Source organism: Epithele typhae (assembly GCF_022376455.1).
Source record: "Epithele typhae strain CBS 203.58 chromosome Unknown BXZ73scaffold_19, whole genome shotgun sequence".
NCBI classification, from domain to species: Eukaryota; Fungi; Basidiomycota; class Agaricomycetes; order Polyporales; family Epitheliaceae; genus Epithele; species Epithele typhae.
Window position 1 is genome coordinate 446,296 of NW_025954210.1, and position 25,120 is coordinate 471,415.

Sequence of the window (25,120 nt, forward strand, 5' to 3'; positions counted from 1 at the left end):
ATGAACGATCTATAAAATGTTAAGAACCATGCTCGTGTGTGAGGACGTGCCCTGATTGCACCCAAATCCTCCGATCTGTCGCCATTCGAGTAGATGAACGTGATGCGGCAATGCCGTCGAAGAGTTGCGGATGGAGATTACGGATAGAAGCGACAGGAACATGGCGCTCGTAATGACTCCGTGGTGTGAAGTCACTAAGATATGGTCACCGACGTCACAATCCGTCCCGCACGCCTGGCCACCCGTCGCACATTTGGCGGCGGCACCTGCAGAGACCATCCTCCGTATCGTCATTCATGGAAAGAGAAGAGCGAGCGAAGTAGTGGGGCCGTGGAAGTATTGAGGGGGGAACTTTGGATCCGGTGACAACGCGTGGCCGTACCCGTATGGAGTTGCCGTGCACCCGGGACTTGTGCTTGTAAAGGCTCCCGGCTGACGCCCGAATCAGACGCAAGTCCGACGGCACACGCGCTTGAGCGAAGCAGAAGTCCGAGTCGACGGAAGAGAAAACAGGGGCGACGACGACATAGTTGTCGATTCAGAGCACGTGCGCGGTGGTGTTCGACTTGATATATGAGCGTCGCATTCTCTGTCAATGAACTGCCGACGTCGATTCGGTGCGAGCGAGCGAGCCAAGCATTTGGATGGCTTCACCTGGGCAGGGGGTGGGTGACGCGTGAGGATAAATGTTCCGATACGCATACCTTGAGATGTGTTACTCATCCTGGCCGTGGATATGTGCGCGCTCCCTCGCTTCGGTTTATCTCTTCCCAACCGTCCGTCTCGTGGTCGCCGATGAAGCGACATGAAGCGACATGAGCGCAATCGCTCTGCAACGAGCATTCGGGGTAGGCACATTGAGAACGCAAGAGAGGAAGGACAGAGCCTAGGGATACGGGTGGGAGAAGCTCGTAAACAAGCGTACCTCGGACCTCATAAGCTACGCTCACAGCGGTCGCATGTGGTGGCTTGCAGAGTAGCTGTTGTCCTAAAGACCACCTGCAAAAAGAAAGTACGATGTCAGTATATAGCGCTGTAGAGAGCTGATCCCCAAAGCGAAGTTCTAATCGAAAAAGTACGAGCCATCCTCCACACAAAGAAGGCCGATATCGCAGTATCTACCCGGGTGGCGAACTCGATATCACGAGGAGTGTCCCATGCAGACGGAGAGCGCGTAAATGTACCCATGAAGATGCGTGATGCACCCATGCATGCCCCGTATAGAATCCAGCAGGGATTGCTACGGCCGCATGCATCTTTGGATACTTGTCTGTCGGATTAGAGTGATCATGAATTGGAGTTTTGTACGGGGTGATGGCCGCAGAGCTCAGCGCTTATTCGTCACGAGGACCAGCGGTTCTGGTACGTCGGCACATAGGAGCCGCATCCTAGCAAGAGGGTTAAGGAGGGAGGGATTTGGGAGGGAGGGTTGGCAAGAGAAACAGTCGATGAACCTGGTCGGCGGAACTCGTCCAGGATCTCAAATTTCATGGTGTACCTGTGGATGGGACCATTGGGCGCTGATGATCATATTCTCATTCATGGCTACTTTATACGTCTACCACACACTCTATATATCTTCCATATGCCCTCGACTGTACGATTAGCACATCACATTCCCGGGCGAAGAGGGTACTAGTAATAGCGCTGGTATGGCGGTGGAAGTTCTTGTACAAGTGACTCTCTCAGCCCCCTCTCTATCGCAAGCCTGATGCCTCCGTCGGATGCGACCATTTGCGTGATTGATATATCCCCCCGCCCTCCTTCACTTCTCAACCGGACCGATGGAGCATGGAAAGCCTGTGGTTTAATCCCGAGCCTTGACATATCCCGGGACAGACCTGCGGGTTCGCCCGGTCTCCCCGGCTATCTCGGGACATCTCGATGGGCCACGCCCACGCTACGATCTGGCGTCAGGGCTGCGAGCGATCCACCTTCAGAATTTAAATATGAGTCGTTTAACTTTCATTGCCGCAAGATAATGAAGGGACATACCAACGGTAGCCATTTCAGAATAGCAGTAGGCTGCGGCAAGCGAGTCGCGCGATGCCTGCGTGACACCTGAGTACGGGGGAGATGGAGAGCTGGGACGGATGTAGGGAACTATTTGCTCGTTTGTACTTGACGTGCGCACTCGATTTCCGCGGCAGTAGCGGAAGAACACGGCGACCATGACCCCCAGCGCTACTGGTCCCAGAATAGCACCGACAAGTATCTTGGATACACTCGGAGGAGACGTGGAAGAGCTTGAAATATTCGATGGTGAAGATTGTGGAGATGCTGTTACTGAGGACGAAGTTGCAGTGGATGTGCGGGTTGAGAAAGTTGTGGTTCCTGTGGCCAAAGCGGTATCTGGATTGATGCGGTCAACAAGGGCCGCAAACTAGAATCGTGACCACTCACTTTTACTGGAGGAAGTCGAAACGGGGGGCGATTCGAAGACAGGTTGTACTATTCTTAAGTAGTTGATTACCATGGTTCCCTGTTTATTCCAAATAAACAGTGTCTGCAAAGAATCGTTTGAAGCAACGGTGGCCGAGTATATTGACTGTATTCCGTGAGCCTGCTCTGTTTCGACACAAAGGTTTTGCATTGGAGAACTTTCGAACTGAAACGTCACGCAAGCTTGGGCACCCGCTGGAGCGACTTGATATCCGAAGATTTCGACCGACACTCCTTTTTCCAGATTTAATAGCTAGTGAAGGGCAGAATATTTATAAACGAAGTGCACCTTGAAACGTGAGAAACGCTGCTTCGCCGTCACTATCTGCGTTGAACGTGGCCTGAACAGTACCACCTTGGAATACTCCGCTTTCCAGTATCCACTTCGGGGTCCAGTGAATCAAAGTAGAAGTGTCGTCAATAATACAGATTTCAGGACCATCGGATTGACAGCTAAGAGCTTGCGGGATTCATGTCGATGGATGAGGGTATACAGCGTTTCAGCGCGCAAAATTCATAAAGAGTGGGTATAGAAGGAGCGGAGGTGGTAAAGAGATACTGTTGTGGGCGGAAGCAACAGCGGGGAAGGAAGGGCGCACGATGTAGTGTATGGGAGCGGAGAGAACGAGAACAGGCGGACAGCGTGGTGGGAGAAGGTGGTTCTGCCACGATAATTGTAAACGTGGGTACAGATCATATCATGCTTCTTTATCAAGTATCGTGTTCAAGTACCACATGAACGGTTGAAACTCTCAGCTCTGCCATAACGGCATCAACTTTAGATCTAGAACTTGTGCAATCAACATCTCTTTCACCAAATGCACGGGCGACGCTAATAATACTCCTGATACGGCAAAAGCATCTGGTCAAGCACTTCTCCAAACCTCCCACCCGCGAGACGCACCCTTCCATCTGAGGCGAAGGGCGATGTGGCTGCATCATCATCTCGTTCGTCAGCGACAGATCTAGGAAGCGGCGCGCGGCAGAGCTGAGAGCGACGCGGGCTTCTCGAGGTTACCGACGATCGCTTGGACAGTCACACCCTGGACTCGCGCAGGCAAGCAGGGTCGTCTGATGCAGTATGCAGCTGCCAAATGTCGAACGCGTCTTCTGTGGAAATGTGGGTAGTCGAAGCGACGTGGTGTGGAGTAGAGTCGCCGGCGTTTGCGGCGTCTGTGCCGCTGGACGGAGAGCTGGACGGTCCAGAGGCCGATTAGAAGTTGCCCGTTCCGTGAGCGGCGACGCAGCGTGGTAGTACGCCGGCCCCCAGTTACCTCGTTTATACGCAATGCATGCCGTATTCACAGGTGCAGATACATCTGCTTTATTTTAGAGCTTGAAACTGGACTGAGGGCGAATTTGGACGCGTCTGGTCGACGAAGTTCGGTGGCAAGCCACGCGAGGGCGCGGGAGCGCGTCTCGGTCAAACCCGGCCCGCGTGTGCAGGCGGGCCCAGTCGATCTCGGCACGAGTGAGCTCCTCTTCTCTCTTCGACTCAGAGCTCTGATCTGCCTGCAGAAACCGCTAAAATGTGCTTCCTTCAAGCCTTATCATTAGTTCCATGCAGAGGTAATGCAAAAAGCTAAAGAGCGACTGAACAGCATCCACTGGCGACGTCATGCATACTAACGAAGTACATTACTCACGACTGTGCAATCCATCCCGGTCAGGACCTTGGCGAACTCCCCACCTCACGCTCGCCCTCCGTCGTTGCCGGCGCGTACTGCCCGGAGGAAATCGCATCGCGCAACGCCTCCACGATGTACTTCTCCCGCACGTCTTGCGTGGGGTACATACGCGCGGCCGCACGACGACACCTCCGAGGGCGCGTACCGCTCCTCCCACTCGCCCGCACGGACGTCAGCGCGCCCCGTCTCGTGTCGCGTGCTTCTGCCACAGTCGAATACTTATCGGGGTGGGGGTGCGCGACACGAGGACTGACGATGTGCATACAAGTGGGTGGACGCGTCTATGATACATGACACGGCAGACGAAGTGCTGTCCGAGATGTCCGCGTGGCGTGGCGCGTGCAGGGTCCATGGTGCCCCGGAACCAGTACAAATCGCGACCGCAGAGCGCGCAAACGAAAAGAAGCTGCGAGCCAGCTCAAGCAGCAGCCACGCCATACCGGTCGGAGTGCTGCGCGCACCACACCGATATCAGCACATGTATCACGGGCGAGCATCCATGCGTACTCACCTTCTCACCGATATCAAGCACACAGCTCTGTCGTTCCTTCTCCATGTGCGTGCCCGGGGCGAGCGGCGGGAGCCTCGGCCGGTGTCCGCTCGTCCCCGTGTGCTCGAGATACTGCGGTGGGGTGCTCTCAAAGTACCTGCGCATCGTCTCGTTCAACACGCTGCCTTCGTCCGGGGCGGGCGCATAGGATTGATATGGCGGAAGCGTCGGCGCGATGCTCGGCGGGCTTTGCATCTCGCCCCGCCAGCGTCGAGCGATGAACGGCCACGGGGTCACTAGGCTTCGCGGATCTGCGAAAGCAAGGTCAGCAGGGCGACGGGCAGGAACGCGTGCGGCGTGTACGAACGCATCGCCGAGGGATCATGACATACTGAATTGGGTAAGGTTTCCCTTCCTGAGCTTTCGCCGTCTGCGGTAGACGAGGCCGAAGATCGCGGCGGCAGCGAGGGCGAACGCGATACATATGCCGATGGTGATCCCGGCAATTTCCCCCGCCGTAAGCCCTCCATGATATCCTGGTGCCTCACCGTTGTAACCTAAGTGCGATTGCGCGCAGTCCCACGTTCAGCTTGGTCTTCTCATAAGGGGGGAGCTATGGCTTACCGTTGTGTCCTCCGGCGTCGTTGGGGACCACAGGAGTCAACAGTAGGTGATTGAGAACTACTCGCCCGCAGTTGTCCGTGATCTGCAGGGTGTGATTGTGGGGGTCTGACAGGGTTCCGGAATCGAACAAAAGAAATGAAGAGCACGGTGGTTCTGGCGGTCCATCCCGTTTGTCTTTCCCTTCCTTCTTCTTAGTGTGATATTTAGCCATGTCGTCCTGTTTCGCTTCGAAGTTCGACTCATTTAGTTTGGAAAAAGTCACAAGGGAGTTCTGGTCGATTCTGAATGAGATGGAGGAGTCACAGGACATGTTGTTCTCATGCAACGTTCCGAAGACTTGAAGATGAGTTCCTGCGAAGACGGGATTGAGTACCAACAACTATAACACGGCGGCGCACGGCGCACCGTTGAAGCCATACGACGCTGTTGCACCCGATGTGTTGGTTGCCGCAGATGTCGTACCGTTGAAGGAAGAAGTGCGCTGCCAGGAGCCGTCGAAGAGTATGGCCGGATCGCTCGCAGGGACGACACCGCCGCCTGGCATACAGGACGAACCACTCATGCTGGCGGATCAACGCAACAGATGAGAAAAGCGCAAGAAAAGAAAGGGGGACAAGCAGAGACGAACGCAGCGAGACGCAAAGGGCGAGCGCACACGACAGGCACCATCCGCCCACCCTCGGCCTCCTTGTACCCGTCCGCCTCGCGACAAGCACTGCGTCAACAGAATGGCGATGAGCGATGAGCGCGCAGAGACACGGCAAGCGCGACCATCTCACCGAACGCCCAGAGATGTCCAGAAGCCGATGGGTGCGGCTGAGCGTTCGCGCCCGTTGGTGCTGGGGACGCGACCGGTCTAAGCGGATGTGAATGGACGTTAAAGGTGGCGGGCGGCCGCCGGCGTAGGTTTGACGAACCGCACCGCCTGTTGGGGTGTTGATGAGATGTTACGACCACACGACAGGCGCAAAATGGATTGTTGGGCATGCCGGGTTTGGGTAGACGGCGTGGATAACGCGGACGACTACAAGGAGATGGACAATCTCAGACTCGCAGCGAGATAACGTCGAGGTGGAACGCACCTTCGGGACCTCTGCACACTCTACTCCGCCACGGGGGAGGTCCTTTCGCGCTAAAATGGGTCCGTCCCTGATCCGGAGACGTGCCGGGTCTTCCATCTGTCGGGACGGTGCTGCGAGAGATGGTAGCGACTATATGCGCCCGAACTCCTAGAAAAAAGGTCCCAGTGCATGTTGCGGAGCTGTAGAGTCAATCGGCATCTATACGTTACCGATGTGCGCTCATTGTCAGTGCTCACCTGCCATCCATCTCGGATGGAAGTCCGCGCGTTACTGCTAGGCGGTGCCAAGCGACGAATCGCGAGCGAAGAACTAGAAGCCATGAGTGGTTTAAGAGAGGAGCAGTACTGGAAGATGTGGATGACGCGGGAACACAAGTCGTCGTCGGGGCCAAGCGCGTCCTCTCTCGTACCGGTCGATCCTCGAGTCGTGACAGGGGTCACTGTTGACAGTAACGTCGCTTTCTGTGACACATCGAGGCTCACTTGATCACGAGTCACAAAACTCTGTACAGCCTTAATGCCGACGGAACATAAAAGCGTGCTGATAGTACAGGATCCTGGTATGCGGGGGTAAACAAACAAGCGAATGTAGAGCAACAAACACGGAAAGATGCAGATGCTGGCGACGTAGCCTTCTCAGAGCACGAGCCGTCCTCGGATTGCATAGATCACCTGCACGCCGCCGCAACACAAGACCCATCAAATGGAGAACGTGGAACGGGGAGAACGGGTCGACGCACCCAACGCAGGACGCCTACACATCAAGCCCTCTGCGCGCGACGGCTTAACTCCACCGCCGCGCTTCACCGAGCCTCGCCCCCCTCCCGATCCTGCTCCTGCCTCCGCATCGGCACCAGCGGCGGCAGCGCGGTCAAGTACGCCGACCGCGCGCGCGCCCTCCCTCCGCTCCCGCCTCCCTCCGCGAGCCCGCTGCGATCGACCAGACACTCCGTCGACGCCGCGTTCCGTATCCCGTCTCCATCGTGCGCGCTCCCGTAGGGCGCCTCGCCGTCGCCGACGTCGCTCGGGGTCGGGCTGCGCGCGATGCCCCCGCGGGCGTGATCGAACGCGGGCGCGGTGGCGGTGGCGGGGGTCGCGGTCGGCGCGGGCTCGTACGAGTGGTACGGGGGGAGGGTCGCGGCGGAGGCGTACGACATGCGGTAGTCCCACTTCTTCTCGTCCTCCGTCTTCCCGTCGCGCTTCGCCTTGAGGTCGAGCGTCGGCGGGTTCACGAGCGAGCCGGGTTCTGGCAAGAGGGCATTCCAGGTCAGCGTCAGCGTCGACATCGACGTCGTCGCGGAAGCACGGCAGGGAAGGGGTCTTGGAAGCGTGCGCGGGTTCCAAGACAGGGACGAAGAGACAGGATGCGCGAGGCGCAAAGAGGGAGGGGCGGTGGCGGTGGACATGTGAATGGGGGTGTGGGAATGGAAGACTCACCGAAGCGGGAGAGCCGGACACTCTTGCGCATGTTTTGGCGGCGCCGGCGGTAGAGGCATATCCCAAGAACAGCGAGGAGCGCACAGAACAGCACTGCGCCGAGGATGGAGCCAACGAGCACTGCCGTGGATACGCCGCTACTATGGGAAGCAGTGGAAACAGAGGCATCGGCGGTCGCGTTGGCAGAGGAAGTGAGGGTCACCGTGACGGAGCCTCGGACAGTAACAGACAGCACGATGGCAGTGCTCGAAGAGGAAGAGGTGGTATGGGCAGATGAAGAGGTCATGGTCGTAGCTGATGTCACGCTTTAAGCCATAATATGAGAGAACGAGACCGAATGGACCGACCTGCGCTAGATGAAGATGACTGCGCTTCCAGTGCCGCTCCGGGTGAATTGGAGGTATGTGGCTTGGACGACGAGGAAGACGGGGTCGAGGAGGAGGTGTCATCTAGTGTGGTGGAGGTGGATTCCGCTGGAGTGGCTGTAGAAGTCGAGGGAGACTTGAAAACGGGCTGAGCGACCCTGAAGTAGTCGATCGCCATTACACCTTGATCGTTCTTAATAAATAATGTCTGGATGGAAGCGCTTGATGCTGGTAATTGGGTGATCATGGCGATGGCTGACGAGTCAGTACCTGAACATTGATCCTGGGCAGACAAAGCCCCCAGACCGAACTTCGCACATGCCTGCTGCCCGGGTAAAGCGACCTGAAAACCAAAGATCTGGATAGAGGATCCTGATGTGGGGTTGAAGTGGGTGCGGCTGGGATACGAAACACGAGACGTACCTTGGAAACTGACGAAAGCAGCGCCTGAAGTCGAATTTAGTGCTCCTCGCGCTGTTCCGCCGAGGTAATCTCCACTTTTTTGCGTCCATTCCGAGGTCCATTGTACCAAGGAGGAAGTGTCATCGATGATACAGTCGCCCGTTCCGTCGGACTCGGGTGTGCAAGCTTCAGGATCCATGTTTGTGAACTCAAGCAGAAATCATATGAGAAACAGGAAAAAAGGTGTCCCGTGTTGTGTCGTCGGGCGAGACAGAAGCAGCGCGCGCGTTCTGCGCGGCAAGAGCTGGACCAAAGGAGTGGAAGGGGGAAAGAACGACTGCAGACCGGGGGTGAGAACGAGAACGACAGGGACGCGGACGAAGGAGAGACGGGGACGAGCACGGAGACGGGAAAGAAAAGGCGGGCGGACCGGGGACAATGCACAGGCTCATAAGACGTACGTACGCGGAGATGCGCCGCGCGCATCACCCTGATTTCCATCACGAGCCCCTCGAGATGCCCGGACACGCCCTAAGTACGGGAAGGCCACAGGGGGACGCAGTTGGGAACGCGCCGTCCGAATGGTCGGGCCGCCGAAGGCTTTGCTTGCGACAATGCAGGCGCAATGCCCAGATGGGCCACCTCCTGCACAATGCATGCCGGCGGCAAGGCACGGCGGAGTGAGGCGTGGGTGGACATCTTGCGTACGTGATCCCGCCGGGAAGAAGCCAGGGTGTGGACGAGCCGCAGGATCAGAACCTGACATGGGTGTCTTCCCGAAGCAGGTAGTGGCTTATCCCAGCGAGTTCTGGAGCAACTGTGCGCGGTGCTTGTTCAACATCTTTTCTGGCATTCGAGGGTGGCAAGCAGAGGACAGGAGGTGCAGACGGGACCATCGGCGGAAGAGGGCGGAGGCAAGCGGAGGATCGCCAGTGCCAGCACGGCGGTTGATCCGCTCGTCCGAAAATGGCGCGGGTGCCCACCATCACACTGAGAAGATCTGCCAGCTCGGGCAGAAGTTGATCTCGTTCACCTCCGAACCTGTACTGTTCATGTGGAAAATGCGGACATAGTCAGAGCCTGACATGACGAATAAAGCGCGAAACACCATCGTACCGCAGGCGCTGACAGACTCTCCGAGGAGATGGACGCTCGGAGCAGGTATCATGACTTCGCGAGCGGTCGAGCCTCGAGCAAAGATGGGTGATCAACGTAGCAGAATACTGTACCATTTCGAATTATTCGAACCGGGCCTTGGTGCGTGACAGCCCAAGTACGCCAGGTGGATTCGAACCGGGGGCCGGCCCGGCGTGACCACCCTGAAATATTCGAACCGGACGGTCTTTAACACGTTGGGTGCACCGTCATTAGAGAAACAGAGCACTCATCTATGCCACGGATTAACACAGAACACGCCCAGAAGGCCGAAAATGCTCTGGGTATACGAAACGAATGCGCATACCGGTAAGCGCCCGTCCAGCGATTTCGAACGTGATGCGTGACTGACCCCAGATATTTCCGACTTTCGGAGGGCTTGTGACGCGTGACGTTCGAATAATTCGAAATGGTACAGTACTGTGTGAACATCCAATTCAGCATCTAATAGCTACATATGGTGGGAGATATATACTCGCATCGGTGAAAGCCAAGTTCTGGAAGACATGGTGGACGAGATTCGAGATTCAGGTGAAGTTGAACTGACTCATCCGATGATGCACATGTCGTCTCGAGCGCCATCCTGTTCGCTGGGCGCCAAAATTTCGCTTTCCTCTCCTCGTGATGCACTCCTCAAGGAGCGTAGAGTGCACGTTCTTGAGGAGGTCATGGGTACGGTGACCTTTGGCAGTGGACACTGGAGAGGAAAGCATGCCGGGGCGAGATTCCTTGCGCTTTGGCTGGTGACTGATGAGGGGGTGGGAAGGCTAGCGGAATGGTTGACTAGTAACTACACGTATGCGTGCTGTGAACAAGTTAACATGCGGCTGCCATTAAGGCTATAGCCTTCTGATGCTGTCTTACAGTATATAACATGCACATATTGGGGCCTCGCCCATATATAGTATTGTCGCGCAACTATCCCGGTTGCTAAGCGCATACTACATAGTGTCTGGCGCCGGCCTGGGAACGTGACGAAGTGGGCGGCCTGCACCGCTGCGTGAGGGAACACCTCGCTGGATTTTGATTCAGCAGCTGTCCTCTTGCAAACACGCCGGCAATATTGCAATTTCTGTTCGTCAGATAATCATCTTGAAATGCAATCCGAAATACTACGTTTCCGAGCACATTTCAAACATGGGAATACGAAGAACTTCGCCTCTTCACAAACATATCATTCTGAAAGCCGTTCCAGAAGCGCAGAAAATTGACGTTTCAGACGACGAGGAATGTCAACAATAAGTTTCGAGGCATGTGGGACTTCGAGTTTCTGTGGACGAGAAATGATGAACCAATGGGGAGCCATCACTTCCTGTGCCTCCGGAATGTTTCTCATAACTTTTGCTCAGAACATTGCATTTCTGCACGGACGAAACACTCCATTTGTGCATAGTTGAAACGGGGTCAGAAACCGTAACATATCTGATAGCATTTCGCCCAACATATCTGATGACCGGAAATTTTAATATTACCGGCGTGAAAGCGGGGTGCGTCCACCGGGCCGCCGGCCGGTTTGTCCAATGTTTGTCTCAGTTGGGATACCTCGGCGCTTCCAGCGAGTTCCAGCGATGTAGTCACACTGCTGGTTGAGCTCGGATCACCAACCTCCTCCTCCTCCTCCTCCTCCACCACCACCACCATGCCTGTTCTCACACCCGACGAAATCGTGGCAATCGTCCACACGATGGGTGTCGATGTCAGCTCTCTTCCTCGTGGCGCCCTCCCCAAGTACCTCCGCTCCGTGCTCGACAGCACTCAGTACGGCATGCGCCTCCAACCCTTCGTGGACCTGAATGCGCTCCCCGAATGGCCCAAGCCCGACTCTGCCACATGTCGAACCCGCTTCATCCAGCACTACACGCCCCAAACCGAGGCCTCGCACACCGTCGCACACGATCCGACCTCCCTGGCGCAGACGATCGAGCGCGGCGATGGCGATCAGGCAAAGGGGCTCTATGAGCGTGCGCACAAGTACTGGGCTGCCGCTTTCCCAGTCCCAAATCCGTTCGTCGGGCTCCGGATCGCGGTCCTCGAACTCGCGAAGCTCTGCGACTGCGGCTCGCCGTGGATGATGCTGGTCTGTGGCACGGAGAAGAGACGAATAATCAACATTCGGGTGCGTGCCGTCCACATCTGCAGCGCGGGAGGCCGGCTCCTGATCAGGCTTGTGCAGGTGGTGTCGATCCGAAAACTGCACGACCGTACGCCCGTGTTCGTCGTTCTCTACGGCGCCGTGTACCCGGACGACGACGGGCAGTTCTTCGCATGGGCGCTCGCGCAGAACTCCGCGACGCCGCTGAACCCTGGGGTTGCGTATCTGAATTCCAACCAGTTCGTGGTGCATCCCCTCGCGGTGAAGCTCCTCCTGCAGCTACTCCAGATGAACAAGAACCTCGTCCCTCCCGACCTCCCGATAGAGCGCAAGCACCACGAAGAGACCTTCGTCGCATCGGTGCTGGGGCCCGTGGGGCCCTTGTACCAACTCTCCACCGTGGGGGTACAAGAACGGCTGCTGTGCGCGGCCTGTCGGGCACGGTCGGGGAAGGAGTGCTCGCAGTGTTTCGCGGTGGTGTACTGCAACGAAGGTGCGTCGCCGTCCACTCATCACGCTGGCGCGATCCAATCCCCGTCGTCCCCACTCCGCCAGAATGTCAACGCAAGCACTGGGCCGTCCACCGCGACGACTGCATCCCGCGCACCGCGCCGGGGCGCTGGATCACCATTCAGGCGTCGGCGCTGCACTCCGACCCCTCCCGCTTCGAATCCCGCATGAGCATCGCCGACCTCGTCCAGCACCCCGCTGCGGAATCGCGGCGAAGAGCGAAGCCGTTCGTGGTGAAGCTGTGGCATCTGTGGTGTCAAATTCCTTACACTCCTGGCTGTCTCCGCTCGTACTACAGTTCGATAGAGATGATCGACAGCAGGCGGTCGCTCGTTCTTGCTATCAGCGGCCCTAGGGAGCTTCTGGACATACTTGAAGAAGAGCTTATCGGGCCGCGCATCGAATACGGGGGCAATACGATGTATCGCTGGGCCAAGAGGACTGGGACCTGGACTTACGAGATCTGCGTGGATCGGGTGCCTCCGGCGGCGCTGTCCGGTTGGTGAAGATCACTTGCGCCCCTGGGACTGGACTCTCGCGGGCGGCTGGACGTTCCAATGTTGCGCAAGGCAGGGTTCCTTGTGTACATAAGACGCGTGTGTATCAATGACTGTACGATGAAATGAGAATTGGGTGGCTACATTCAATTGTTTGAGCAGTGGTCGACGAATACGAGCTTGCATGTATGATGTTCCTTCGATTAAGCAAGAGATATATATCACACCATTCATACATTCACCAGTGCAGCTCCACCGCGGGGACGTGGTCCAGACAGAGCAAATACGACATGTCGCTCGCCCGCTTGGCCCATCGATACATCACCCTCGCGCCCTCCTGCCCGCGCGGCCCCTCCATCTCATCCAACAGCTCATCGAAAAGCGCCCCGTCGTGCCAGTCCGCGAAGCAGAACTCGAACGAGCGCCGTCGGTCCATGACAAACAGCCGCCACACTTCGTCGTCCTCTTCCGGGACTGATATCCTGACGACGAACGGCTTCAGTCCCCACATGTTGCGTGGGACGTAGCCGTCGTCTTCGTCTTTCGGGGCTGGGGGCGTGCCGGCATTGGCTCGCTCTCGCGCTGCCGCTGCCGGGTTGGACTGTTCAAGGACGTGCGTGGGCAGGCCCAAGTACTCCCGGCGAGTCCGCATCCAGTCGTCGCGTGCGCGGATGACCACCCAGTTCCCGCACCCGGGGGGCGGCACACATCCCGCGCGGTGGACGTCCCAATGTGCGCGTTGGCACTCTGGACGTCCGAGCAGGCGAGCGGGAGGTAGCGGGGGCATGAGAGGGCGTCGCGAACGAGATCGATGGTCGACGGCTCACCTGCGCTGCAGTAGGCCACCGCCCGGCACGCTCCGCACTCCTTCACGTCCCCGCTTCCGCACACCGCGCACGCCCAGCGCGCGTTCAGCTCCACCAGCGAGTCCTCCTGGAGCGGCCCAAACGGGAAGAGGACGGACGTCACGAAGCCTTCTTCGCCCCTCTGCCGCACCACGGAGAAGCCCGGGGGGACGTACCGCCTGTTTCTTTCCAGGACGAACGAGACGGCGAACTTGAGCACGAGGTGGGGCATGGGGGAGCGGTTGTAGCGGGGGGTCGGTTCCTTCGGGTCGAGTGGGTACCGCAACGCCTGCTGGAAGCACCAGCGTCTGCCGCCGTTGAGAGTCGACACTGGTTCTTCGTACGCGCGGAACAGGACGATGAGTGCGGGTGCGCAGACCTGCGACCCGCATGGGCGAATCGCGCGGACAGAAAGCACCTAGAACGCGGCGCCGTCAGCACGATGCGAGTATATGCGCGGAGGTAGAAGTCGCCGGGAGGATGTCGCGGAGAGCGTGGACCGAAATAGTACGCACCCGCAAGTTGACGAAGGACCTGCAGTCATTCTGCGACTCCCACACGATCCACGGCGCCCCGGCGTCGACAAAGTTCATGAGGCCAAGGAAAGCCCTGCAGAGCTCCATGTACGGCAGACTCTTGCCATCGGCGTCCTTGCTGTGCTCGCCGGACACCGTCCTCATGAAGGAGGCGCGCGTTCCGCGGGAGCTCGCCATGGTCGTCGTGTGGGCCAGGTCTTCGGAGTCCGAGTCTCGCGCATCGGGGCGCTTGATGCCGTTCATGTCGGCGAGGTACCATCTGGCGAGCTTCCGACGAGCCTTTGCAGATCGCTCGGGCCACGGCCGGGCCTTGATCTCGTACTGCAGGTCTGGTTCTGTGGGCAGGCGGTGGAGGTACTGCGCGGCGTGGATGGCGGCGCGCAAGCGGGCGGAAAGAGCACCCGGGCGAAACGTGGCGTCGCCGTCCAGGGGGGTGTCGACACCAAGAGCACGAAGCATCGTCAAAGCGTCGTGAGAGCAGAGGCCGTCTTCAACGTTCTTCGTGCACGCGCACGAACTGCCAGTGTGGGGTGGACGGGGGGGAGGCATTGGCTGGACAGGGAAGTTGGACGGCGGAGCGCAGGAAGTAGAGAGTAGGCTGGCCACTTGTTCCCTTGCGGCTATGGATGGCTCGATTGGACGGATGCTGCCTCATCGGTGTGCGGATAGAGTGTTGCAAGGGCGGGGGAAGAAGAGATGCAACGGGCGCTATTTGGGATGCGCACCTCTCCCACGTGCTACTTGATACTCGTGCTTGGTCATCTCAGAAATCTGTACCGGGCTTGGACTTAGATTCAACATCGCGGATTGTAGTGAGAGATGGATTGAGAACTCAATCGGTACGTCGGATACCTTGTTAGAAGTCGGCGGCTCGGTCGGGGTCGGACGAGGGGGTAAAGGCAATCGATACCACGCGGTTGGTCCCTATGGGCACCGGGAGGCGAGTACAGACGGACGCGGGGGAGAACGAGGTGGTGGTGAAGGGCAAACGCGTGAGGCGAGTGCGGGACGAGGGACGATGGCTATCTACACGATGACTAAGCACAAGTAAGGTACGACCGAGCTTGCTATACACGTGAGCAGATTCCAACATACCTCTCGTCTCTGCGTTAAAAACTGTGTGTTGGGCTGGAAATTACGGGTCTATACAAGCTTGTCTTTCGTCAAAGAGCACTACGCCCTCTCGATCCCGATACCGCTCCAGTCAAAAGTCTCCGGCAGACAACCCGCTTGATGACCTCAGAACGGGCCCCCTGTGCAGGGACGGCCAGTCCAGAAACAAGAAACGCGCGAAAGACCACGTACCGCAATCCTAGTGAGTAGTGCATTATCCAGATTGGGACGCGCGAGGTCAATCCTGATTGTCTCTTCTTGTGTCCCCTCCGGAGATGTTGAATGGACGTGAACATCGGCACCATTTACCGTCCGGGTGCGCCCCGCACGTCTGTCATGGTCGAGATCACTGGTGATTGCGAAATCGAACTGCGATGCGATACTATCCGCTGAGGGGTCACTGCGTATACAGTTCCTGGGTGTGTGCGCTCGTGGAGGATCCTATTCATGCAATGTCGGCTTGGCATGCATAGTCTACACGACTTACAGATGCATAGTGATGCTCAACAGCGTGTTTGGACTGATGGGGGCATGCGGTCTATACACAAGCTGTACGTCCACAGTCCTGTTCTCTCCGCCCAGCGATATATCCCGCCGTCGAGGCTCCCGCGTGGCCCCAATACTTCTGCCTTCAGCTCCTCAAAAAGCTGGTGGTTATGGCTGCGAGAAATAGCGAGCGAGAGACCGCGGCTGCAATCAAACAAGGATATCTCCTCGTAAGCCGCCGCGGTCCCAGAAACCGCACCCGGTGGCAGCGATATCTGCACGAGAAACCGTTTCTCCTTGCGCGCGTTTGGGGCTCGCCCTTCAAGACGGTCCGCGCAGGCCACGTCGGGGAGCATGACGGAATCTCGCGCGTTTGGGGCGGGTGGTGGATCGTTGAATCGTGATGCCTCGATGGAGAGAGAGTCTGCGCGGACAGGTCGCCAGTGGTCGCCAGCGCGAAATACACACACTTCTTTGTGCGCAGACCAGTGCGCGCGCTGACATGCTGCGTGAGTGCAGAAATTAGAATGTGAGATGATGGTGCTCGCGAGCGTGCTCGTCACGCACCTTTGCCACAGTACGCGATCGAGAAGCACTGCGTGCACTCCTTGACCGGAGACTGCCCGCACATCGCGCAGAAGAATATTCGGAGCCGGGTCTGCACCAGAAAATCCACCTGCGTGAATTCCCCTACCGGAAACAGCACCGAGGCTTTGAAGATTTCCTCCCCAGGCTGACGCCAGACCTGGAAGTTGGGCGGCACGACGGCCTCGTTCATGCGGAGCAGCTTCACGATGAGCCTCCCGGCGAGCGGGTCGATCGTGAAGTGGTTCCCCGAATCTCCGGTTCCGAACGGCGGCAGTGGTGGGGCCCACTGGTAGCGTGCCTCTCCTTGGGCAGTCGCCCAGTGGACGCATATCTCGGCCTCGGCGTCGCTCGTGTTCGCCAAGTCGAAGGCACGGTAGAGCACAACGAACACGGGCATGCGTTCGTGCACCTTCCGCACAGAGACGACCTGTGCGTCGTGCGAACACCATCGGCGTGAGATCATTGCCTCCAGCGCCGCACACAGAGGGGAGAGCACGTACCCGGATGTTGATCACCGCGTGGCCCGGGTCGAGCACGGCCCAGGGTGAGCCGCACTCGGTCAGCTTCACGAGGTCCAGAATGGCCATGCGCAGGCTCGTGAACGGGTGCGTGTCTGACATCTCCGGGACGCGGGCGCGTACCGGTTCCCATTGTCGTACAGCTTCTTGCAGTCCTCTGGGGGGCCGCGCTCGACAGCTTGCGCGAGTGAGGTCGGATCGCGCGCGGGGACGCTGTCGACCTCGCGTGAGGGGAAGAAGTGGTACTTCTGCCGGGCGTGAATGTCGTCATGTGAAGGTTGAGGCCACTCGGGGAGTGCGTTGAGATCGAGGACGGGGGCGAAGCGGACTCCGTACTGGCAGACGTCGAGCGCGAGGCGGAGACATTTCTTGAGCGCTTTTCGGGGTATCGTTCCGGGGATGTTGATATTCAGTGCGCGTAGGGTACTGATGATTTGTTCGGATGTCATATGGCTCATGGCGAGAGTCGAGTTGTGGGGGAGAACATGCAGTTCGTTGAATGGCGCCTGTTTGATCTAACAAGCCCTCCGATTAGATAAGATAATAAGATTGGGTGGGGTGACGCTCTCATCTAGTCTCCCGTAGGCTCCCGTAGGCAGCCCTTCTTTCAGCTTGTCCACCAGCCCCGCCAGTGCGCCTCGTCCTCGTCGCGCGCACTCATGCCTCACTCCGTCAACTCCATCATGGCCGATCGTATGATCTCGCGCCCTGAGATTGAGATGATCCTGGGGCACATGGCGCTGGACACCACTCTCTTTCCCCCGAACGTCTTCCTCAAGTACCTCCGCACCGTACTCGACGCTGCCCAGTCCGGCCTCCGCCTCCGCCCCTCCCTGAACATCAAGCTCCTCCCCGAATGGCCCAAGCCCACCTCTCAGCAGCGCAAATCCCGCTTTTCACAGCACTACAAGCCGAAATCCAAAAAACGGGAGGCCGTCGCCCACGACCCGACATCGCTCGCCCAGGCAGTCGAGCGCGGCTCGCTCCAAGAGTCCGAGCTGCTGTACAACGAGGGGTGCAAGCACTCCCCGCTCTTCCTCGATGCCGACATCACGAACCCGATCGTGAGTGTGCGGATGGCGGTCCTCGAACTCGCCAAGCTCTGCGACTGCGGCTCTCCCTGGATGGTGCTGGATTCACCTGCGGGCTTCATGAACATCCGGGTGCGTGTTTTCCAGGCCTGCGTGCGATTCGCGTTCTTGACGCATATATGCGCCGCGGCGGTGGTGCCGGGCGAGCAGGTGGTAGCGATCCGGAAGCTGCACGATCGCGCGCCTTTGTTCGTCGTGGTTTTCCGCCTCTTCGGTGCGTTCACCGACCCCGCGAAGGCGGAAGGCATCGCCTGGCGCCGCAGGCAAGTGAGAACCGCGCCGCTAGATCCCAAGAATCCAGACTGGACGTCGAACGTCTTCAAAGTGAACCCCCTCGCCGGGAAGATCCTCTTCCAGATTCTTTGGATCAACGGACATCTTCTGCGGTCAGATATGGGCCTCATCAGCAAGTGCGTGGGGCGAGGAGAAGGCGAGTACGGGGTCTCGATACTGGGGCCGATCGGGCACATCTACCAACACTCGCTCTTGGACATACAACCACGATTCCGTTGCGTGGTGTGTCAGAAAACCCCTGTCAAGGAGTGCTCAGGTTGCTACGCGGTGGCTTACTGTAGCAAAGGTACGCCATCTTTTGTTACGCTTTTACGTGAGTATCCGTTCAAGTATATCCACCTTCCTCGCCAGAATGCCAGGGCAAAAACTGGTCCGTGCATAGCCGGGAGCAGTGTATCCCGCGCTTCGGTATGCGCTGGGTCACTGTTCGGGTTTCCACTCTCTTGTGCGACCCTTCGCGCTTCGGATCTCCGGAGCTCATCAAAGTCGTCGAGCGTCAGTCTGCCGACACGCTGGACAACTATCTCAGCAAGCCTTTCGTCGTGAGGTTCACGAAATCCCCGTCTCCGGATACTCAGGCTCTAGAGGCGAGCCTTCACCCGCCTTCCTGCACGGCGATGGAGCTGCTCGACGTCAAACGCTCGCTCACTTTCTCTCTCTGTCGCAATCACGATCCTGGCCAGCCCTTTGACGTACTTGAGGCCGAGATGCAGGGACCCCGTGGGGGCCACGACGGGAAGAAGATGTACCGCTGGGCGTCGAGGACCGGGGACTGGACCTACAGCATCTGCCTGGATCGCGTGCCTCCGGCGGCGCTCTCCGGTTGGTGAAGAGCAAGCCTGTACCTTGTTTCCGTCGATGAGCGGCCGATCACGCTCGAGACACTGACTGGACGTATGTATGCAGCACGAGATGTCTTTCTCTGTGTATCATAGTAATTTCCCAACGCATATTGTGCATGGCCTTCTCCGCGCGAGCCAGCCTTCCCCACATTCGGCGTCCAGTAATAAGGGCGATTATGTCCACATATAGTCAGTGGTGAGAATTTGCGCCCGAAGGAGACTCAGACGCGTATTCCGCTCTCCAGCGGGCAGTACTTGGGTGACCGACGATTCCCCCACTCCGCACTCTCTACAATCTCACGAACATCTGGCTCTGACACGGATGTGAACACCCGACCGTTGCGCGTGCCGACTGCGCCCCGGCGGGGCTGCGCATGGCGCAGAAGATGTTGAATCACTCCCACTAGTAGTACTGCTCATCCCGCTCGGACGACCATCGATGTCGCCGGGTATATACATGTATCGTCCAAAACATACAGGGGTCTACAACATATCAAGAAGTCCATTTTCGCGGAACGTTCCAAGCGTTCGCGAGACAAAACGAGCGTCGAGCCGTACAAGATGTCTTCACCAACCGGAGAGCTCCGCCGGAGGCACGCGGTCCACGCAGACGCAGTAGGTCCATTGCCCAGTCCTCTTCGCCCAGCGGTATATGCCTTTCGTCCCGCTCAGCTCGGTCCTCAGCGCCTCGAAGACCGCGGTGCAGTCCTCCGGACGGATGGCCATCATGAGCGCGCGTTTGACGTCGACCACCTGGATCTGTCCGTAGACCTGGTCGCCGAACCCGAGCGACTGTGCGAGAACAGAGGGACCCGTGGGCAGAAGCTTCAGCACGAACGGCTTGCTGGGGCGGAGCGGAGTGGGAGCCTGGTACTGGACGAGCTCGGTCGTCCTGTGACTGTCAGCAAGGCGGGAGCCGGGCGGGGGTCCGAAGCGCGACAGGTCGGACCGGAGAGTGCCGGCTTGGAAGGTGACCCAGCGGACGCCGGAACGAGGGAGGCAGCCGCGTCGGTGCACGGCCCAGTGCTTGCGTTGACATTCTGGAGGGGAGAAAGGGAGGAAGATGTGATGACGTGCCCTCGGCGCGCGGATGAGGGCAACACACCTTTGCTGCAGTACCCTACGGAGCAGCACTGAGAACACTCCTTCACCGGGGTCTCCTTGCAGACCGCACACATCAGGCGCTCCTCAAGCCCCACGACGGACAGGGCGTACGGAGGCCCGATAGGCCCGAGGACCGACACCTGATAGTCAGCTTCTTCGGGGCGGCGCTGGACGGGGAAGCCGGGCGGGACGAGCCTCTGGTTCATCCAGAGCAGCGTGAGGAGCAGCTTCAGCAAGCCAATATCTCCTTTGAAAGTGTTGCTCTCCACGCCTTTATTGCGGGGATCCAGCGGTGCTTCTGCGATCTGTGCGCGAACCCAGGTGCGAGCCATGGGGCCTTCAGCTGAGCCGTGGTCGAAGGCGCGATAGAGAACGACGAACACGGGCGCGCGAGCGTGAAGCTTTCGTATCGACAGCACCTGCCCGTCCGTGGTGGGGTGCACGCCACGTCAGGCGTCGGGTCCGGCATGTGGAGGAGGGTGGCACTCACCCGGATGTTGACGAATGACATCCCGATATCCGGATCGTCGAGAACGAGCCACGGAGAGCCGCAATCGCTGAGTTTGGCGAGCTCGAGGACCGCGATCCTCAGACCCTGGAGCGGGTCTCTGAACCTTCCATCGGAAAAATGCGGTGAGTGCTTGCACCCGTTTTCATACAGTCTCTTGGCACCGTCGGGTGCATCGTGTTCAACCGCTTGTGCGAGTGAGGTTGGGTCGTAAGCGACGGCGCGCGTAGATGTGGATTGTGACGTGTAGTGCTGAAGCCGGCGGGCTTGACGCTGACTAGAGTCGGGCTGAGGCCATTCGGGGAGCAAGTTGAGGTTGTGAAAAGGCTGGGCGCGTAAACCGTGCTGGGAGCCGTCGAGGATGACGCGGAGGTACTTGTTGAGCACAAAGTTGCGGGGAAGGGAGGCGGTGGCGACCCCGAGAGAGCGCAGAATGACTTCTGAGGCTTCGGGAGGGAGACAAGCCATAAAGACGGGATGAAGTTAGAGTGGATCGAGGAGCGGGGTGGATGAGAGAGATTACGAACTGCATCTGGCGCCGACAGGCAGGGCGTGTACACTCGATCGCGTGATCACGAACCGGGCCGGCTTCGTCTCCTCTCTTCTCACCACGATCATCCCTACCGACGTCAACCAAATACCTTTCGAAGACTGCTCGAGGTCGACAGAAGACGCTATCCGAGTGGCTCGCCGTACGCGTCATGCCATCGTGCAACTCCCGGTACGTGCATTTATGTCGAAACTGACATACCACTCACGCGCCGTACTTCTTGGAAGACACGCTCCCACTTCCTCCCGGCCGGGACGGCTCTATTGTCAGCGCTCTCTGGGAGCGGGCGTTAGGATCCGGCATCTGGCTTCTACAGAGCGTTCGCGGTGTTTGTGGGGCATTGCATCGTCGGCCTATTGTAAGTGATCCGCTGTCTTTTTGTGCATCTTTCCGACGTCAAACCCTCCCCATACTATGATATATGAGGCCGGCAGTCGCACGTTGTTCTCGAGATTGACGTTTGTCTCCTTGATTCACGGACGAAGCATCCCCGCAGCGGATTCGTAACACGCATCCGGCTGCGGAGGTACAGATGCCCCTTGTCTTCAGCTGAGCGAAAGGTTCTATATGAATTGTTCATTTGTAATATGCCATGCTGGACGAGGACGATCTATGGCGGTGTGTGACTCGAACACGAACAAACAACACGCCTCTGGCATAACTCTACGTCATCGGCTCTTCTCATGTTATATGAAGTGTCCGTGTTTGACGTCCTTGCTTCACAGTCGCATGAGACGGACCCTGAGACCAAGATATATGCGTGCCAAACGCGGACGTGTTGGTCTTCATACCTTCATCCCCTCATTTTCATGCTCCCCCAAGACGAAATCGCCCGGCTCGTCGCTGCACTTGCCGACAGGTTCGACGACTACCTTGAATCGCTGGACCGCTCAACTGATCCAATAGTAGCCAAGTCCAGTTGTATGCTCAGCTCGCTGGCACGGGTGCGTCCGTTAATAATATACCCCTCGTTTCCTGAGCTTATTGTTTGCGCCACACATCTCTCAGTACTGATATTCTACGAGTATACGATCACCTTTGGGACCGAGATAGACCTCATCTGGAATACCTGGACGTGGGATGGCGCGACAATGCTCTTTGTGGCGAATCGATACTGGACGATCGCTTACTGCATCTACGACGCAATATTCACCGTAAACATCATGCCCAAGTCTGCGAAGGTACACCGCATGCTCTCTCACTCCGTTGTAACTGCTTGTGCTTAATCCGTCTTCCATCTAGGTGTACGTCTCATGTCGATCTCTCTGCTTAGTGGTGACTTATCTCACTGCGATGTTAGCGCTATCGTTACCGCGCAAGTTCAGACTACGATGAGTCTCCTTCAGAACATTCCCTGGGCAGGTGAGGCGTTCAATTCACTTTTTTTGTTTTTTGAGATACTGGTTTTTCATATCATTTACGCAGTGTTCTCTGCACTGCGGAGCTTTGCTCTCACTCAGAGTTATGTTCTGGGGGCGACGGTTCTTATTCTCTCCCTGGTTCCGGTCGGAGTAAACCTTGCGCGTAACGTTCCTACCATCGCACAAAGAAAGAGTTTGCTGACCTCGTTCATCACAGGAGAATGTTATCACGCTGTCGGCAGTCGATATTCCGGTATTTGGCTGGACTTCAACTGGTACTCAAACACCGTTAATGTCTAAAGCGTAGGTCCAACGTCGTTTTGTGTCGCTTAAGTACTCACAAGTTTGTTTCCAGATGTGCGTAATTTATGCCCTTCAGCGATCAAGATGCAGACTAAATGCGCCGCAGTCGTCATCGCTGCACGCAGCTCCGTCATGTGTGCAGACGTCCTGGCCATCTGTGCCACCTGGTCTACGTTGTTCCGAATGCGGAACCTACCACAGGAACCCTTGAAGCGGGCGCGATACAGCCTCTCTGCCGTTCTGTTACGTGATGGTATGTTTTAGTGTCTACGTCCTCCGTGCGTATTCTGATGCTAGTCTTTTTCGCGACAGGAACGATCTACTTTCTGTGAGTCGGCCCATCCGGATTTCTGCCGCCACCACTCTGATTGAGAATTTTAGTACGCTGCTCGTCTTCAACGCGCTTCATCTCGCACTGTCGCTTCTAGCAGTACGCACTCGGCTCTGCCGATCATTTTGATCACGCTCATCTTTGCGTCCCTGCTCAGGTCGGACCGGCACTTGGGAGGACCACCAGTATCATCACGACGTTCTCCGATCCGTGCGTATACAATTTCCGTGCATCTTCCGCTCGGCACTCATGGAGCTCTCGTACAGAATAACGAGTATCCTTATCACGCGCTTCCTCTTCGACCTCCAAACCGCGAAGAGAATGATGGATGCGTCAACCACTTCGGCGGGGACGGACAAGGCTGCACCAGGGCAGTCTCTCATATTCGCTCGCGTCGTGGGTTCACTATCCGCCTCGCTCGATTTTGCTGAAATCAACGAGGATAAGAATCGCGATGAGTACGCATCCGGAGTGGCTGGAGAAAGCGCATCGGAGGGATGCACGAACCAGGAGGAAGTGGTCCCAGGGGAAGCGTAGACGGCGGGGGAGCTGGAGACGTTCCCCAACGTGCGGGTGCAGCCAAGGTGCGTCTAAATCTGCGTCTCGAGCGTTGCCGCTGAGAGAAATTTTCGTTCTGGAAGGATTCCAACGTCAAGACTGGCCAACGCAGCGACGCTGCGTTCTGCGCACCTCCGGATTTGTCTTGTGTACGGTTTCCGTAGAAGTAATGTTGCAAGACGGCTCGCGTTTTGCGGACAGGCGGTTCTCCGCCGATGGCTTCAAGGAGCTTCCGAAACCGTACCCTCCGGACCGGGCGTCCAATTCGCCGCGCAAAGACAGAACTTCTGAGCTCCGAGCGGGTGGTGAGGTCAGGCACAGTCACAGCCTGTTCCGCTGGGCGACGAGGACCGAAGATCGGGTGTTACCTGTATGGACCGAGGAGCGTGGGTGCGCAACACACAGGCCGACGGTGAGAGCTTATGAGCGATGCTGAGAAGAATAGAGTGGTGCCGGACAGCAAAGTTGGCGCGACTGGAAGACGCACATGAGTGAAGAGTGCGCACGCTGAGGAGACCCTCGTGTGCCGATCTGGGGTTTTCCTGATGCTGCTCCCCACTGTCCCATTGAAGATTGAGCGGCTTGCGCTAGGGGACGCCGCGCGTCGCACGCACGCCCTCGTACCAGTCCAGCTCGGCATCCCGGAGAGCAACGCGCCGGTTGAGCGTGTGGATGGAGGCGGGATGAGGCGGCCGGCATCTGGCAGAGACGGGGAAGGACGTCCTCGGTTCCAGCGCTGGCATGTCACCGGCATGTACTTGAAGCCAGGCACCAGTATACCTCTCAAGCGCCCACATCGGGACATGAATGAATTTGAGCGATGGATGGGGGAGTCAAGATGTCGGAAGGCAAGAAACAACTTCCAGGGCCGGACCGAGAAACAAACACGGGGATTGACAGTATGCGTCTATACTGCTATAAAACTGTCTTATTTTATCGGCCGGCTGGCCTAATGGTTAAGGCGTCAGTTTCCGGTCGTCTCCCGAATGTTACGATTGCACCCAGCTGAAGATTCCGAGTTCGACTCTCGGGTTGGTCGATTTTTCCGTTTTACTTCGATGGCCCTGAAAGTGTTTCGTCAGTGATACGGAGATACTCAGTGTGAAGAAACCAATTTAGAACAGTATGGACTGCGAGGGTGTTGACAGCTTGGTTTATGAATCGTTTCCGGATCAGACCGAATCAGACAAGATGTACTCTCCCGAAGTGACTAGGTTGTGACCACAGTCAATTGCGGACGCCCGACGACTGCGTCAGCGAGTTCGACAATCGTCAACGGAACTACTCGCATGACACGATGATAGCAGAG

The 25,120-nt window shown here is 57.7% G+C and overlaps 7 protein-coding genes and 1 non-coding gene across 8 annotated transcripts; 4 read left to right on the plus strand and 4 right to left on the minus strand.

Moving 5' to 3' along the window:
• Positions 1-4,548: 4,548 nt before the first annotated feature.
• On the minus strand, positions 4,549-8,048 carry BXZ73DRAFT_100765 (uncharacterized protein; the record flags this gene model as incomplete). The annotated part of the gene is made up of 9 exons (XM_048014675.1): positions 4,549-4,581; positions 4,642-4,931; positions 5,013-5,177; positions 5,245-5,595; positions 5,650-5,807; positions 5,873-5,959; positions 6,024-6,100; positions 7,180-7,571; positions 7,763-8,048. The coding sequence occupies 9 exons, from the start codon at positions 8,046-8,048 to the stop codon at positions 4,549-4,551; spliced, it is 1,839 nt and encodes a 612-aa protein (XP_047878689.1).
• A 3,275-nt stretch (positions 8,049-11,323) lies between these two features.
• BXZ73DRAFT_100766 (uncharacterized protein) lies at positions 11,324-12,792 on the plus strand (the record flags this gene model as incomplete). Its single annotated transcript, XM_048014676.1, has 3 exons — positions 11,324-11,800; positions 11,858-12,269; positions 12,332-12,792. 3 exons carry the CDS (start codon positions 11,324-11,326, stop codon positions 12,790-12,792), a joined length of 1,350 nt encoding a protein of 449 aa, XP_047878690.1.
• Positions 12,793-13,021: 229 nt separating this feature from the next.
• On the minus strand, positions 13,022-14,623 carry BXZ73DRAFT_100767 (uncharacterized protein; the record flags this gene model as incomplete). Its single annotated transcript, XM_048014677.1, has 3 exons — positions 13,022-13,530; positions 13,611-14,046; positions 14,144-14,623. 3 exons carry the CDS (start codon positions 14,621-14,623, stop codon positions 13,022-13,024), a joined length of 1,425 nt encoding a protein of 474 aa, XP_047878691.1.
• A 1,157-nt stretch (positions 14,624-15,780) lies between these two features.
• Positions 15,781-17,318, minus strand: BXZ73DRAFT_45728 (uncharacterized protein; the record flags this gene model as incomplete). Its single annotated transcript, XM_048019560.1, has 4 exons — positions 15,781-16,268; positions 16,331-16,778; positions 16,852-17,047; positions 17,116-17,318. 4 exons carry the CDS (start codon positions 17,316-17,318, stop codon positions 15,781-15,783), a joined length of 1,335 nt encoding a protein of 444 aa, XP_047878692.1.
• Positions 17,319-17,603: 285 nt separating this feature from the next.
• On the plus strand, positions 17,604-19,084 carry BXZ73DRAFT_45726 (uncharacterized protein; the record flags this gene model as incomplete). The annotated part of the gene is made up of 3 exons (XM_048019559.1): positions 17,604-18,032; positions 18,111-18,540; positions 18,606-19,084. The coding sequence occupies 3 exons, from the start codon at positions 17,604-17,606 to the stop codon at positions 19,082-19,084; spliced, it is 1,338 nt and encodes a 445-aa protein (XP_047878693.1).
• Positions 19,085-19,663: 579 nt separating this feature from the next.
• Positions 19,664-21,176, minus strand: BXZ73DRAFT_100770 (uncharacterized protein; the record flags this gene model as incomplete). The annotated part of the gene is made up of 4 exons (XM_048014678.1): positions 19,664-20,136; positions 20,202-20,619; positions 20,691-20,814; positions 20,860-21,176. 4 exons carry the CDS (start codon positions 21,174-21,176, stop codon positions 19,664-19,666), a joined length of 1,332 nt encoding a protein of 443 aa, XP_047878694.1.
• An 891-nt stretch (positions 21,177-22,067) lies between these two features.
• On the plus strand, positions 22,068-23,790 carry BXZ73DRAFT_77050 (uncharacterized protein; the record flags this gene model as incomplete). The annotated part of the gene is made up of 13 exons (XM_048022575.1): positions 22,068-22,117; positions 22,168-22,202; positions 22,267-22,439; positions 22,501-22,502; positions 22,559-22,620; positions 22,684-22,739; positions 22,837-22,922; positions 22,975-22,976; positions 22,999-23,175; positions 23,235-23,250; positions 23,304-23,352; positions 23,411-23,463; positions 23,520-23,790. The coding sequence occupies 13 exons, from the start codon at positions 22,068-22,070 to the stop codon at positions 23,788-23,790; spliced, it is 1,032 nt and encodes a 343-aa protein (XP_047878695.1).
• Positions 23,791-24,749: 959 nt separating this feature from the next.
• On the plus strand, positions 24,750-24,850 carry BXZ73DRAFT_t92. Its single transcript has one exon. It is a non-coding gene; the product is annotated as a tRNA-Arg (tRNA).
• Positions 24,851-25,120: the final 270 nt, after the last annotated feature.